Genomic DNA, 14550 nt, shown 5'->3' with positions numbered 1-14550 from the left:
CTTGGGGGCATTTGTTGCAATCCTGAGCAGCAGCTTCCAGGTGATCCATTTGTCCGCCTGCGCCTCCTGACCAGGGAAAGGGATGGTTGGGGCTGGCACGGGCTGGAAGGGATGCCTGCGGGTCTCTGCAGATCAGCAGGTTTCAGCTCCGCTCTCTTTCCTTCTGTTGCAGCCCTCTACAATTCAAGCAGAGCAGACGAATTCCAGGTCTCAGTCCTGGCAGTGCAGACCATGGACAGCCTGAGAACTTCATGGACACAGCCAAGACTGGGATGGACCCTGTGGGCGCTGGGCTGCTGTCTCTGAAAAGCCACGCAGCAGTGAAGCCCTGCTCAAGGAAATGCATCTTTTTGATCAAAACTCCAACCACCATTCCAAGGCCATGGCGTCCTTCACACGCAGCACAGAAAGGCTGGTCAGGAGCCGCCGGGCAGTGGTTGTGCCCAAGTCCCTGGCACCTGCCCAGCCACAGTCATTGGGAGCACCGCTGCCAGCGTGCACAAAAGCCAGGGCGACGCAGCAAGGCCCACGAGTGTTGACAAGGCTTTTGCACAGGGGATTTTGCTGAAAATACAGATTGCAAATAAATTTAGAAGCAGGCACAGCAAGGCTTCCATGGAAAAACAGCACCACAGCTGTGGTTTGCAGGACTGTGAGTCTTGGCAGTCTTAACTAATCTCTTAAGTGCCATCCGATTACTGCACATGTGTTTGGCACCTGCTATAGCAGTGGCAAAGAATTACATGGTCAAATGGCACTCATCAGAAATTACGTGTCACAGACCACTGTAATGCATTTAAGAAAAAACATCTAAAATGGAAAACGGCATTACCTGCTGCAAGAGCAGACCCTCTTGAGAGCCATAAGGGACAACAAAAGGGATCAAAGTAATGAGGGAAACTTAGTTCAGAGAAGAAAATAGGGAAAAAGGGATGATGCAGGGGGAGGAAGGATGGGCAGCAAGACCACAACTGCTAGTACGCTGCAGACCTTCCACTGTCAGCTCTCCGCAGCACACGTCACTCAGTGCAAGACCTGTGTAGAGCAGTGGAAAAAGGAACACAACATTTCCCTCCCACAAGAACAGCCAGCATGCCCTCACACTTAAAAATAAACAAGTGAATAAAAAAGGAACCTTCAAAAAAGCATCTTCCTTATAATGCAGTCACTACTGCAGAGAAGCTGTCTTGCCTGAAGCTCTTCAAAGAGCTCTGAAGAGCTTCAAAGAGCCCAGCACATTCTGCTTTCTGCGTACGGAATTCCTTCCGCAGAGGGACAGACAAGGAAGAATGGCTTTGTGAGAGCTCTGCCAAAGTCTGGACTGAGTGATGGAGAGCAGTGCCACGGAGTTGCTATGCTGCCTGGGAAAGTGTACAGCAAAATCCTCAAACCACCTCCAGCCAGCAAGTGCATCACTCGGTCAGGCTTCCAGTGCAAGGATTTATTTTCAAACAAGATGCAGTTAAATACAGTACAAAAAAAGAGGATTTACACAAAGGGGGGAGACAGCAAAGCCGCTCAGACCAGGGAACGCACATTTCTCTCCAATAATACCGAGCCGTTATGATAAAAGACCTGACACAGGCGCTTCCCTGTTTCAGGCGATTCCCTTTCTGAGCTCTCATCTAGGAAGTCTCATCTTCTCAGTCCCTGCTATGTGCAACTTTGGATTTCCATCAGGCAACACGGGTTAAGCCAACGCGGATGGGAACCGTTTTGCCTACTGAAGGTCTGAATAAAAAAAAATCTTTGTTTAATCTACTGCTGTGCATGAACACGCATTAGGTTTGTGGGGCTGATGGTTAGCCAAACATGACAGAAATAAAACAACTAAACAGTTCAGGACAGGGAAAGACAGAGAGAGGAATAGTATCAAATGTCTGTCCTTGTCATTATTTGGAAATGGCAAACACCTGTGGGTAAAGCTGCGGGGGGGGGGGGTTAGTGCCAATTTGGGGAAATCTGATCTAGGAGGAGTCTGTCTGAACTGGCAATGCCGTCAACAATACAAGGGTTTATTGGTGACCAAATGAGGATTTGAAAGCAACTGAAAATGGGAAATCAGGAATAAGTTTGTGAGGTACAAAACCCCCTAATAGCCACATACACATGCTTCTGATTCCAAGAACCAGACATCAAGGGACATACTGTGTTACTATTTACAGTATTAAAATGCACAAATTTGTGCATATATATATACATGTATATGTAAAATGCTTGTGTCTCCATTTTCAATAGCAATAGCAGGATGGAAAGCTTCCCCTAATCAATTTTCATTTCAATTTTATGAAGCTACTCAATACCAAAATCAAGAGCCACTCAGCATCACAGCAACTAAGTCTGCAATCCAATACATAAATCTAACAAGCTCCAAGATGATTTTTTCCTAGTGTATCTACAATAAGCAAAATTTCTCATGGGGAATCAAGTTTGTCAATACCTCTGTGATAAATACCTCAAATTAAACAAGCTGGTAACCGAATTGCCCAAAAGAGCTGGGCCCCTATGGTTAGAACAGCAATATGGGAGAGTGCCAAGATCTGGAGTGCCATAGCTCTTCCAGGGAATATGGATTGCTTTGCATCTTAGCCAGACTTTGACTTTGCCAGAGACTTTTTTTTTCCAAAAGCTGGGGAAAGCATACAGAGCTGTCTGCTTTGGCCAGTTCAGTCTTCAGGACGTATCCTCTTGCTCCACCATAGCTCTATATTTTCTTTTGAAAAAGCCACACTGGAAAAAATAAATAAGTAAATAAAAGATCTTATTAAGTCTTTGTATATGAATTAATTTTGGTTTTTTTTTCATAAAACAATGTAAAACAAAAATTGCAAGGGTTGCTGTAAGTGAAATGAGTGAATGCAGGACGCAACCCAGGTATGTCTTCTGGCAGAGCTGTAAGCCTGAAGCCTACATTGTTTAAAACTCTTCAGAACACCAATAATAAACCCTTTGTAAGGTGCAAATATTCTGCAAAGCACTTCAAAACAGGACTCAAGAGGTTTTACTGCAATGCTCAGAACAGCTCAAAACACAAGAGAGATTTCACAACACTAAGAGGCAGATGTCCTTCAGCACACAGTTGAAAATACTGCTTTCACGCTTAGGTCTTAAAAAAGTTAAAACATCTAAAAAAAAGTTTTCTGGTTTGTTGTGTATACATTAATGATACCCACCTTCCAGAGGAGCAGAATAATGAACACCAGCAGGAAAAGTCCACCAAAGCAGCTTCTTACAATAATAGGCAAGGGATCAAACACTTCGTCTTTCAGGAAGATAAGAGTAATCTGGAACAGAATCAAGACCAACTTAGCATACACTGAAGCCCAGTTATTTTTTCTTGGTTAGCTTTTAACTGAGAAAGCTATATAGCTTGAGCTAGTGCTTCATCTTTAAGCTATGCTAGAGGGAGTGTCTCTCCATCTACATGTGTAGTTTGTGATACACTATGAAAGATGTTTTTTTCATTGCAAGCCTAGCCAAGGGAGTTAAATTTACTGAGTCTTCTTTATAAGCTTACAGTAATCACAGTAGCCACCAGTGTCAGTCTTTCAGATTAAAGAAGAATCTGTCTTCACTAGGGGAAGAGAAAGAATACTGATGTTGGAATCCTTGAGAGGACAGGAGGCCTTTGTTTTAGCCACCAGTGTCAGATACAGAAAGTTCAACACAGAGCCCTAAAAACACTTCTGATACGCACTAGCAAATATTCTCCCTCAGCTTTTATCCTATAGTCAAAACCTGATTTCACTAAATTCCATGGCACAACAGATGTTTGCTTCAAAAGGCCCTGAATTTAACTTTGGGAACTGGATTGGTTCTCTAGATTCAGCAAAAACATCTTTGTTTCACACTTGTCCATGCTCCAAAGACCAAGCTGCCTACATGATGCTCCGATACCTCAGCATTATGATTCTCTTCTTCCAGGCCCAGATACCGTTCTTTGTTGAAGGTGATTTTCCCAGGGACCAGCAAAGCACTTCCACTTTTTAAAAACTATGGAAAAAGAAATAAAGGCAACAAAATATCAGTTGCTTTTTTGGTCCTGTCAGAAAAATACGGGTTGCATTAGTAAACCCTCATTGACTCTGTAAGAACAACCCTGTGCAGTGCTGCCACCAAGCTGTTTCTTTTGTGTATGAGGTTGTGTGTAACTCGCCGATGAGGAGCTGCCTGGAGCCGTGGAAGCTGGCAGGCAGCACTACGAGAATCATTTCACAAGGAGCAGTTCCTGAAGTGGAGCAAGGGGATCAGGCTCCTCTTCTGAGTGCCTCCTGGGAGACACTTCATGAGTAAAACATCCCTCTTGCTCTGCAGGGTCAGAAAACAGCGTCACAGGCGGAAATTCAACACCACTGTGGTACAAAGATACCCTCACCCTGGACCTCTGAGAGGTAACAGATTTTAGCAATAAAGGCATTACTAAGGATTTGATGAGACTCGTTATTCATTGATTCCGGGTTCAGTAATAAACCTCTGCTAGCAGCATGCTCCCTGCTCACTGCCATTCCATTTTAGTCATAACTGAAGTTTTGAAATTTGCTATTGATCATGTGCCCTGCATCAATAGTAAGCTGAGATGCAACACGTTAATGGTTGGACTTGGTGACCTTAAACATATTTAAACATAAACGACACCAACCTAAACAATTCTGTGAATAAAGATCCGGGCTGACCTCAGAGCAGCCTCCCAGAGCTGACAGTAAACCTGAAGAGGGACATCTGACAAGGGCATGTAGGGATAGGACATGAGAGAATGGCGTCGAACTGACAGAGGGAAGACTTAGATTAGATATTAGTAAGAAGTTCTTCCCTGTGAGGGTGCTGAGGCACTGGCACAGGGTGCCAAGAGAAGCTGTGGCTGCCCCATCCCTGGCAAGTGTCCAAGGCCAGGTTGGACACAGGGGCTTGGAGCAAGCTGCCCTAGTGGAAGGGGTCCCTGCCTGTGGCAGGGGGTGGAACTGGAGGAACTTTAAGGTCCCTTCCAACCCAAACCATTCCATGATTCCATGAATAAAGGCAGCAAAGCAAACTTTTGCATATATACCTGGTGCGCATTGCTTAAAGACAGTTCCGCTATCACGGTAATGTTGTCGCCGTCACTTTGGAGAGAGCAGTGCACGCTCTGATACTGCACATCCCGAATACCCTGCGATACAACGGAGCGGCTCAGTCCCCGGCTGTCACAGGGGACCCGCCGCTGGACAGCCGGAGCCGGTGCCAGCAGGGCTCACCTGGGGGTCCGTGCCGCCGCTCTCCCCCCACGCTGCCGGTGCCGTCTCCCCGCTGACCGCGCACGCCGTCCCCTCCTGCAACAACACTTTGAGAGCAGCGCGCAGGCGCCAAACCTGCGCAGGGGGCGGGGCCTGGCGGGGGCACCTCCCGTCCTCTCGCCGCTTCAGCCCACATCTCGCGGTATCTCATTTGAACCGGAGGCGGGCGGGTGCCGCAGCTGGTGTCCGGCGGGGCCCGGCCCGCCCGCCCGCCGCCGCCATGCCGGTGCAGTTTCGCCTGCTCCGCACCTACTCGCGCCGCGGCGGCCGCGTCCGCCCGGTGCCGCTGCCCGACCGCTGGATTTCGCCGCCTCAGGACCGTAAGCGGTTCTTCAGCTCGACCTCTACCGGTTCCAGCGCCGCTTCAGCCAGCTCCAGCGCTCACTCCACCCATTCGGACGACCCCGACTTCTCGCCGCCCCACAAGCGCCTCTCACAGACGCTGGGTAAGCGCCCCGTCTGCCCCTGGAGCCTGCGGACCCGCCGCAACGGAGCCGCGAACAAGGAGAACTGGGCTCCGGGGCCGCCGGGCCTCGCCTGCTCTCCGCCATCACTGCCCCCGTCCCCACGCGGCGCCTCCCGCTGCCGCCAGGGGCCGCCCTGCGGGGCCAGGCGCCCTCTGCTGTGCAGCACCCCGCAATGGCCGCAGCCGCGCCTTCGGTCTCGCCGCCGCCGGACCCCGCCGGCCGAGCTGAGCAGCACCGCGGAGGGCGGCTCGGGGCTGTACGGCAGCCTCCAGCTCCGCTCCCCGCCGCGCAAGCAGCGCAGTGCCCCGTCCGACACCCCCCAGAGCGCACTGGAGCTGTCTCATGGGGACTCGGGGCAGCTCTCGCTGTTGCCGGGGGTTGACAGCGGGAGGCGGGAGGCAGCCGGACGGTCCTGTTCCAAAGGCACAGGCGGGAGCCCTGAGCCAGCCCCCAAGGAGCAAAGGACCCCCAGGGTTCTGAGGATGGTGCAGGAACCCTGCCGGGAACAATCGCCCTTGTCCTCCCGGACAGCCACCGCAGCACTGTCTCCTGTTAACAGCCACCGGCAGCACTCTGCCCCGTATGATGACGGTGCCACTTCTAATGAGCCATCTGATGCTCTAAGTAGAGCTGCAACAAAAGGAACCTCGAGATGTCAGAGAAGCGGAGCTGAGAAGTACCAGCTTATGCCAGTGGTGGTTCTGGATCCTCAAGAAGTGGCAGTGTGGCTGGCAAGCATGAAACAAAACAAAAAGGGAGATACTCAGCTTGCCTGGCAGCAGCCAGCCTCTCCTTTGGGCTTTCAAGGACCCTTAGAGAATAAACATAAAACCACCAAAGTTGTTTCTGGAGAGGCCAGTACCTGTAGGAAAGCTTGCATCAGTGGCTTTAGTGCCAGCCGCTGGGGGATGCCAATAAGGCTCGGTCCAAAACGGCTCAAAAACAAGAGACAGCAGCAGCCTAAGAACCCCCTTTCCAGACCACAGATGAGGCAAAGAAGAATGAAAAGGGGTGTGCTAGAGATGTCTGTAGATGTAAGCGGCGATGACTATTCACTCCTCAACAGCTCCTATTCCTGGGGTAGGGTTCAAGCATCTTTCTCCTTCCATAAGAAGAAGAAAGTTACCATGGATGACAGTTCCTGCAACAGCATCCTTTGCACCCCTTCCATGAAATCCCACCTCTCAGAGCACCAAGCAATGCTATCTGCTGGTAAGGCTCAGTGCTCTATTTGGTCTGTTTCCTCCATGGCCCTGCTGGCTCCTATGAACTCCTCTTCTGTTCTGGAACTAATGCTTACAGATGCAGAGAAGGTGTTTGGGGAATGCCAGCAGGAAGGGCCTATTACTTTTGAGGAATGCATTCCTCTAGATAAGATGAAAGACTGCAAGAAAATTGGAGAAGGGGTGTTCGGAGAGGTCTTCCAGGTTGGCAGCAAGAGAGGACCTGTGGCCTTAAAAATAATTCCCATTGAGGGGACTGAAAGAGTAAATGGAGAATCTCAAAAGAGTTTTGGAGAGATTCTGCCTGAGATAATAATATCAAAAGAACTCAGTCTTCTATCTGAAGAGTCTGTGAATAGAACTGTTGGGTTCATCAGCTTGTATTCTGTGCACTGTGTTCAAGGGGCTTATCCTAAGTATCTCCTGGAAGCCTGGGACAAATACCATGAAGTAATAGGATCAGAAAATGATCGGCCAGACCTTTATGGGGACAAGCAGCTATTCATGGTACTGGAGTTTGAATTTGGGGGCAGTGACTTGGAGAATATGAGAAACAAGTTAAATTCAGTGGCAACAGCGAAAAGCATTTTGCACCAGGTCACCGCTTCTCTGGCTGTGGCGGAACAGGAACTGTACTTTGAGCACAGGGACTTGCACTGGGGGAATGTGCTGGTAAAGAAAACTAATGTCAAGAAGCTGAGTTATGTGTTGAATGGGGCAACACACACAATCCCCACAGCAGGGATTCATGTCAACATCATTGATTACACCTTATCTCGGCTGGAGAAGGATGGGTTAACTGTGTTTTGTGACCTTTCCACTGATGAAGAACTGTTTCAAGGCACAGGGGACTACCAGTTTGATATCTACAGGCAAATGAAAGTGGATAACTCCAACAGCTGGTCTGACTATCATCCACACAGCAATGTCCTCTGGCTGCACTACCTGTCAGATAAACTTTTGAAAGGTGTGAACTACAAGAAAAAGGAAAAAACTTCTGCTCTGAAGAAAATAAAGCAGCAGCTGGAGAACTTCCACAGGGAAGTACTGAACTTTGAGTCTGCCAATGAAGTTTTACAAAACAGCAGCCTCTTCCACTGAGCAAGGGAGCACAGTGTTTCCAATGCTGCCTTTCTCCTTTGCTGCTTCTGTGTATGATCTTTTTTAAATGTGGGCACAAGGAAGTGTTATCATTGGTTACCAATGTGTACAACATGCTGTAAAAAATGTTTAAAAACCCTCCCAAAATAGTTCTGCTCTCACACGTTTCCATATGTCCTTTTTTTGAGGGGTGATGTTTGAGATTGCAAGACAGATTTCTTGAGGCTCAATTCATGGCTTCAGTTCTACAGAAATTTTCTTACCTTTTCAGTCTTGGATTTTTAAAAGTTCTTGCCTTACTCTGTTGTCCTCCTTACAAATTCTTTCCTTTTTTTTTAAGAAAAAAGGAAAAAACAAAAACAAACCCACCACCAAAAAACCAAACCAAAACCAATTCTGGGCAGTGAGGACACAGATAAATGGTGTTAGGCCAGTTGGGGACAGAGAAGGGAAACCCCACCTTCTGACTTAGTTTTAACACTTAACTTCAGTTTGGCAAAGTTTGTACATGGAACGGTGATGCAAAACGTAAATATGTAAAGGTTCAGTAGTGTAGGTTTTAAAAACACTCTGAAAGTATTCCCCTCCTCACACACACACTTTAAGGACTAATGAAGAGGTATTTGATTATGAAAAATATAGGAGAAGGTACCTGTGTTCCTGATGCATTTTTGACTGTCATTATGTTGTGACCTTGTATATTTATGGGAACACAAATCTGTAACTTGATGGTAGCATTAAAGCGATTTTCTCCATTTATCTACAGAAGAAAATGCACAAAGTAGTAAGTGTTCTTCAGTCCTGACTGGAAGTGAATCAGATGACCTAAATCTGAAGCTATACTTACATTAAATCTGAATTCTTTGTTTTCAAGTAGTCCTTCACCAACGTTCACATACATTGAAGAAACGGGTCTAAAGAGGATGATAAATCAAACTGAGTGGGAAGTGAGTTAGAGTGTTAAAAAATTAGTACATCTAATGACCCATATGCACTAAGTGTAATTAAGAGCTACCATCATCAGATTTGCTGTAACTGGAATGCTGTCTATGCAGTTTGTCTGTATATATGTGTATATATGCAGTCTGTCAATCAGATGCATCTCTGAACTCATCTTCAAGTCTACTTTTTACAAGCTAAGCAGTTGGACACCCAAGGCACCCCCAGCCTATGACAGAGCTTTATTGTTTTGTCTTCCAGGCTCTACTTTTGCTGTCTCATACCACAGAAAGCGACTTGACAATCTGCAGTGCTTGAAATTATTAAGATGGAAATTGCATTGGAAACATACCAGGCATCCTCTAAATCCTTTTGCCTTTAATTGACTAAAGGAATAAAATATAATTGAATCTTCTTAAAACTAACTTACCTGGTAAGGACTGCAGTGAATGCATATCTGACATCAAGGATGTGTTCTTCAGTCAGAATGGTCCTATTTTCATTTATGCTTAAAAAAGGGAAGAAGCCACTTCATTATCTGCTTGCCTTGGTCCTTAATTTCTATGGTTTTAGAATTGTTAATATTGGCTGTACAAGAGGGATGGAAACAGTGATGACATGGTACAGGAGTGTTGGAGTAGCCCTTTATTACTGTAATTACTACAGATTTGGAAAGTTGTCATTGCCTTGAAATGTTTCCCCACAAACCAATGCTCATCTGTGCTTTTATTAATCAAAATTTAAAGCCTCTACCCCTCACAAAACTGGACATTAAATTAATATAGAACCCTTTGGCTTCAACTGTGCTTGCAAGGAAGTACACCTGCCAGAGATGTGTTCTCATTTCCTTTTTAAAGATTCTCCCTTTAATGGGGACCAGTCAGTCCCCATACATTTTAAAGGTAGGAAGATGACAAGAAAGGAATCTGAATGGTAACTTCCACCCATTAGATAGCCCCTAATCAAGAAAAATGCCTTAAACCTATGTTTTCATCCCCATCATTTGGAGTGAAAGCTTTTCATGGAACAGAGCTGGATTATGTATTTAATTATCTGTTCTTTCTGCTAAGGTGGGAGGATGCTAGAACACACAAGCTTTTAAATACATACTACACTTAAGGACCTTAAAGGGTGCTCCATCTTTCACTGAAATAATGAAGTATGAGCAAAGTTAAGATTTTCATAAGGGAAGGAAAAGTTTTTCACATAGATCCAAGTGCCTCAGGAGGTTGAAAAGTATAGTTATGTAACTGATAAATAGTATGGACACTGAGTAGGAATTCTGATATACCCTTTCTAGTTTGTCATGTATTGTGTGGTGAAAATAGCAATACTCACTTTGTGATATTCACAGTGATCGAAGACTTGTTTTGGAATATGCTTTCCTCTAGTTGCCAGATCACTGAAAAATCTGCCTATTTTGAGGGAAAAGAAAGACAATGAAATATCAATTACCCCGTAAATACTCTAACTCTCCAAGGTACTGTTAAAACATGAGGGCTACGGTATTTTCTGCTCACAGTAATTTCTCCTTCTAGAGAAATTAGACATTAAATAAAGTGCAGGAATATGAAGGCTATCTCTTACATTCAGAAAATGCATACCAGCCATAAGCTGAATTAGAAAGAATGGCAGCTCTGGTCTATTTGTAGAGATAGAGAATGCAAGAGCAGCTACTCTAAGTACCGTTTAGAGGTATGGAAAAAATGAAAATAATGAAATCATGATCTCTACTTACAGTTGTCTTCTTGAACACTGGATACCCAATTCTGCAGTTACAGGATAAGACTGCAGAAGTTAATGGTACTGGTTGGCCACAGTGAACAGCAGGAGAGGTTGGCTGCCAACAGAACAGGAATGCTCTTTAATGTTGAATAAAAACAGACTGGGAATTTCAACTCAGTCTGTGCCTGCTCCCGTAAAATGAATTAAGTACAAATAGCCCAATAAAAGCTTGGGAGTATTAAATCAGATAAATGCAATATTCAGTCCTAACAACTGAAATGCTCCTTCCCTTCCCTGTAACTCATAAAGTTTTATTTAGGTAGTAAATTAATAGTAGTCTAAGCTGGGTTTTCTTTAAGCAGTCTGCTGCTAGCTGAAGAGTTGTTCTATAATCTTACCTCAAATGTCACCTTCTTAAAATGCAAGGTTTTGGGGTAATTCAAGACCATAGTTGTCATGTATGAGTTATCTCCACTGTTCATTAGTGAAACCTTCATGCTCACTTCTTTAGTGTAGCCCACCACTAATTCCTTTCTAGAAACAGAAAAATGAGATCACATGTAATTTCTAAGGGTTGTTATTAATAAGAGGCCTGACTGTTCTGATAATTACTTCCTCCAGATGCTTTCATACACAGGATAATGCAATAGTCCAATTAATTATTCAGTATTCTTCAGGGTGTGTAGGAAAATGCTTCCTTCTTAATTTCAAAGGCAGTTACTTTATGTAGCATTTTATAATATGTTTTACATCAAGATAGATTTCAAACATTGTTCTGCTTGATTGGCTTCTCAGTGAATCTCCAGGGCAAATTTTTACAATGCAGTTGTCCTGGGTTCAGCAGTAGCAGTCATTTTTCCCCTTCTTGGTAGCTGGTGCAGTGCAATGTTTTGACTTTCAGCTCGGGAACAGAGCTGATAACAAGCGATGTTTTGGTTTGGCCAAGGACTTTGTGAGCCTCATGCTCTGCCAGGGAGGAGGGGAAGCCAGGAGGAAGCAGAGACAGGACACCTGACCCAAACTGACCAAAGAGGTATTCCATACCACAGCACGTCATGCCCAGGATGTAATTGGGAGTTAGCCGGAAGGGCTGTGAGACGGCAGGGTTGGAGGAGGTATCGGTCGGAGCTTGGTCGGGCTGGGGGGGGCGAGTTATCGGTCGGCTGGTGGTGAGATGATGTATTCTCTTCCCTTGTTATTTCCTTTATCATTATTATCATTGGTGGTAGCAGTAGTGATCTGTGTTATACCTTAGTTACTAAACTGTTCTTATCTCAACCCGTGGGAGTTGCATTCTTTTCGATTCTCCTCTCTGTCTCTCCGGGAGCAGGGGGAGGGCAAGAAAGGGGGGGAAGTGAGCGAACGAATTACCTGACTGGGTTTAAACCACGACAGCAGTAAAGCTACTATTTTGTCTAAGGCTGTGTGAACTGAGGAGCTATCTGTTGTAGCGCTACGCTGTGCATCTGCCTAGAACTGTCACATGTTCACAATTAAAAATCAGAATTGTGATTTTATGATGACCAGAGTTGCTTAAACCTTGGTCTTGGTCTGTCCTCTAAAATTTCCTAGAACACCCCAGCAACACCCATGGAGGCTTGACGTTACAACACTGTGTGAATGTGATGCTAGGGAAAGGATGAACTGAATGGAAAGCAATGTAAGAAGGAGGACAGCAAATCTTGCCTGAGAATTTAAAGAAAACATCTTAAGCACAAAGATGCCACTTTATATGAATGATAAATGCAAAATCTGGATAATGCAATAAGTATGACTCACTGAATCTCAGTTGTCAAAGTTAACTGAGCAGCGCAGATGGTCTTGTTGCAGTCCTCCTTGTAAGGCAACTGAAAGCAAAGACAGAGCAAGTTAAACAGCCTTAATTTTTCTAAGGTAGCAGATTCAGAATATCTACATATAAACATACATCCTCTGACAATCAAAATTCCCATGACCTCCATCAAGGAGAAGCTGGAAAAAAAAGACCCTCCAGCACTAAATCATTGATGATGTTTTGTAATTCAGCTCCCAGGACAAGGTTCATTAGCAATAGCAGGAAAAGTCTTCACTGGGGTCAAGGTCTTGTTAAAGAAATGCCACTTACTTACCTCTGGATTGCTACAGGGCAATAATATTAACCTATTTTCCAGAGACTATATGTTTTCCTTGAATAAATATGCTCATGTGCTGTGCGATTTTACAGCCACGCTGTTCTGTAGACATGAGGTTACTTTCTTTAGCAAGTTTTATTCACCAAGACAAATCTGTCTGTGGCTGATGTTTCTGGAGAATTTCAATGAGAATTAATAATTGGATGTTGTGTGCATAAGCACTAAGCAATGCTGACTAACAGTCCAGAATCTCATGTATTATTGGGAAATTAATGTACCATCAACATCATAATCCCTAAGAGCACTGTAACTATAGTAAGTAGTGTTCATTATTGCTCAGTGCTAAATGTTTTCCTAACATTTCTGTCCTCTGCTTTATGGGCAGCTAATACAATATTGAATGATGGTAAAAACGCTTATTAAGTAGCAAAATGCTCTTTACAGAGCTTTATGCAATTTGTTCACAAGCTGTGATTTGGATTTCAGAGAAACCGTGAAAAAGCCAGATTAGCTTGTAGGAATGCAGCTACTAAAGGGCAAGAGAGGAGACAGGGTATCAAACTTAACTTTAAGGTTATTAAAAGTTTGCTGCCTCCTAAATGTTGATTTGAAACAAACAACTAAAACTAAAAATTATAAATACAATTTGAATGTGTTTTAAAATTAGAAAGCTAATTTAGAATTAAGTAGAATTTAAAATTGTACATTAGGCAATTGTATAGTTGTTGCTACCAAATACACCATTCAAATAACAAATCTTAATATAAGTTTCAACAGAAAGCTCAGTATTTGAGAAGTACTTCACAAAACACACACACCACCTGCCTTTGCAAGTAGCATCTGATCTCATTTTATACAGAGGCACAGGAGAAAGTCAAAAGTGGTCAAAAGTAAAGCAAGACAGAAAGCTCTTTACTACTGCTTCGTTTTTTTACCTGAAAATGCATTTCTGATGGCTGGTATCTATCCAGCACAGGGACAGCAAACTCCATGGGATCATTTTTGTTCAAGACGTCGTGTTTAACTCTCAGAAACACACTGGTAAAACAGTCAGAGTCACATGGCTACAAGAAAAGAAAAACAAGAAGTTGAAGAAAATATCTGGGTATTAAACTGCAGAAGTGTTCACATGTCATCTCTGTTTCAGCTTCTGTCATATTTAGGGACCTTCTAGCTCAGACGTTTTCTTTGGGCCACTGTGTTTAGTAGGTATCAGAGGAACATTTGCCTATCAAATGTTTTCTTGCATCACTTTAGACATTTGGCTCCCATAACATCTCCTTGATAATGTGTTCAGTGATTCAGGTATGCATTGTGGAAGAGTTTCCTTATGTTTGCTTTAATTCTGCACAGCTCCATGCCTCTCCTACAGTTCTACATCTCCTCTACATCATCAGCTGTAAAACGTGCTCAGCAAGCCTAACACCAGGAAAACCTACCCCACTGCAGTATTTTTACATTTCAAGACTCATCATCATGCAGATTCTGTTATGAAATCCTACCCTCTCAACCCTTCTTTCTGTAGGAAGTCTGGCCAACATCACCTACCAGCGGGTAAAGCTGCAGTTCAGAGCACATGTGCTCGCTGACCAACAGCTTCCCACTTGTTGTGGTATTCTGATCTTCAAACTGTACTCTCCTCTTTGCCATTTTCACATCTAAGTCCACCGTGTAGAAAATGTACAACTGTGAAAACTCTGCAAGATTTTAAAAA

At 44.4% G+C, this 14550-nt stretch overlaps 1 protein-coding gene across 5 annotated transcripts in view; it reads right to left on the bottom strand.

Annotated features, from left to right (window-relative positions):
• Positions 1 to 2119: 2119 nt before the first annotated feature.
• Positions 2120 to 14550, bottom strand: part of ITGAE (integrin subunit alpha E) — a 33063-nt gene continuing 20632 nt past the window's right edge. For 2 of the 5 annotated variants that reach the window (XM_062637300.1, XM_062637302.1), the window contains 14 exons: positions 14385 to 14533; positions 13772 to 13900; positions 12505 to 12572; positions 11124 to 11259; positions 10739 to 10840; positions 10339 to 10415; positions 9431 to 9508; positions 8909 to 8975; positions 8714 to 8821; positions 5232 to 5306; positions 5045 to 5146; positions 3898 to 3993; positions 3174 to 3284; positions 2120 to 2730 (listed from right to left, as the gene is read on the bottom strand). In XM_062637300.1, coding sequence (XP_062493284.1) covers positions 2674 to 2730; positions 3174 to 3284; positions 3898 to 3993; positions 5045 to 5146; positions 5232 to 5306; positions 8714 to 8821; positions 8909 to 8975; positions 9431 to 9508; positions 10339 to 10415; positions 10739 to 10840; positions 11124 to 11259; positions 12505 to 12572; positions 13772 to 13900; positions 14385 to 14533 — 1355 coding nt within the window. In that variant the 3' untranslated portion in view covers positions 2120 to 2673. Of the gene's footprint in view, positions 2731 to 3173; positions 3285 to 3897; positions 3994 to 5044; positions 5147 to 5231; positions 5307 to 6045; positions 6466 to 8713; positions 8822 to 8908; positions 8976 to 9430; positions 9589 to 10338; positions 10416 to 10738; positions 10841 to 11123; positions 11260 to 12504; positions 12573 to 13771; positions 13901 to 14384; positions 14534 to 14550 lie in introns of those variants that run through there. The other 3 variants (XM_062637301.1, XM_062637303.1, XM_062637304.1) reach the window with 3 other exon arrangements.

Source organism: Pezoporus occidentalis, unplaced genomic scaffold (genome assembly GCF_034315485.1).
Source record: "Pezoporus occidentalis ecotype Australia unplaced genomic scaffold, CSIRO_AGI_Poc_V1 ctg515, whole genome shotgun sequence".
Taxonomy (NCBI): Eukaryota; Metazoa; Chordata; class Aves; order Psittaciformes; family Psittacidae; genus Pezoporus; species Pezoporus occidentalis.
The sequence above is the reverse complement of the archived record's forward strand: the minus strand, read 5'-3'. Positions and strand labels throughout refer to the sequence as shown.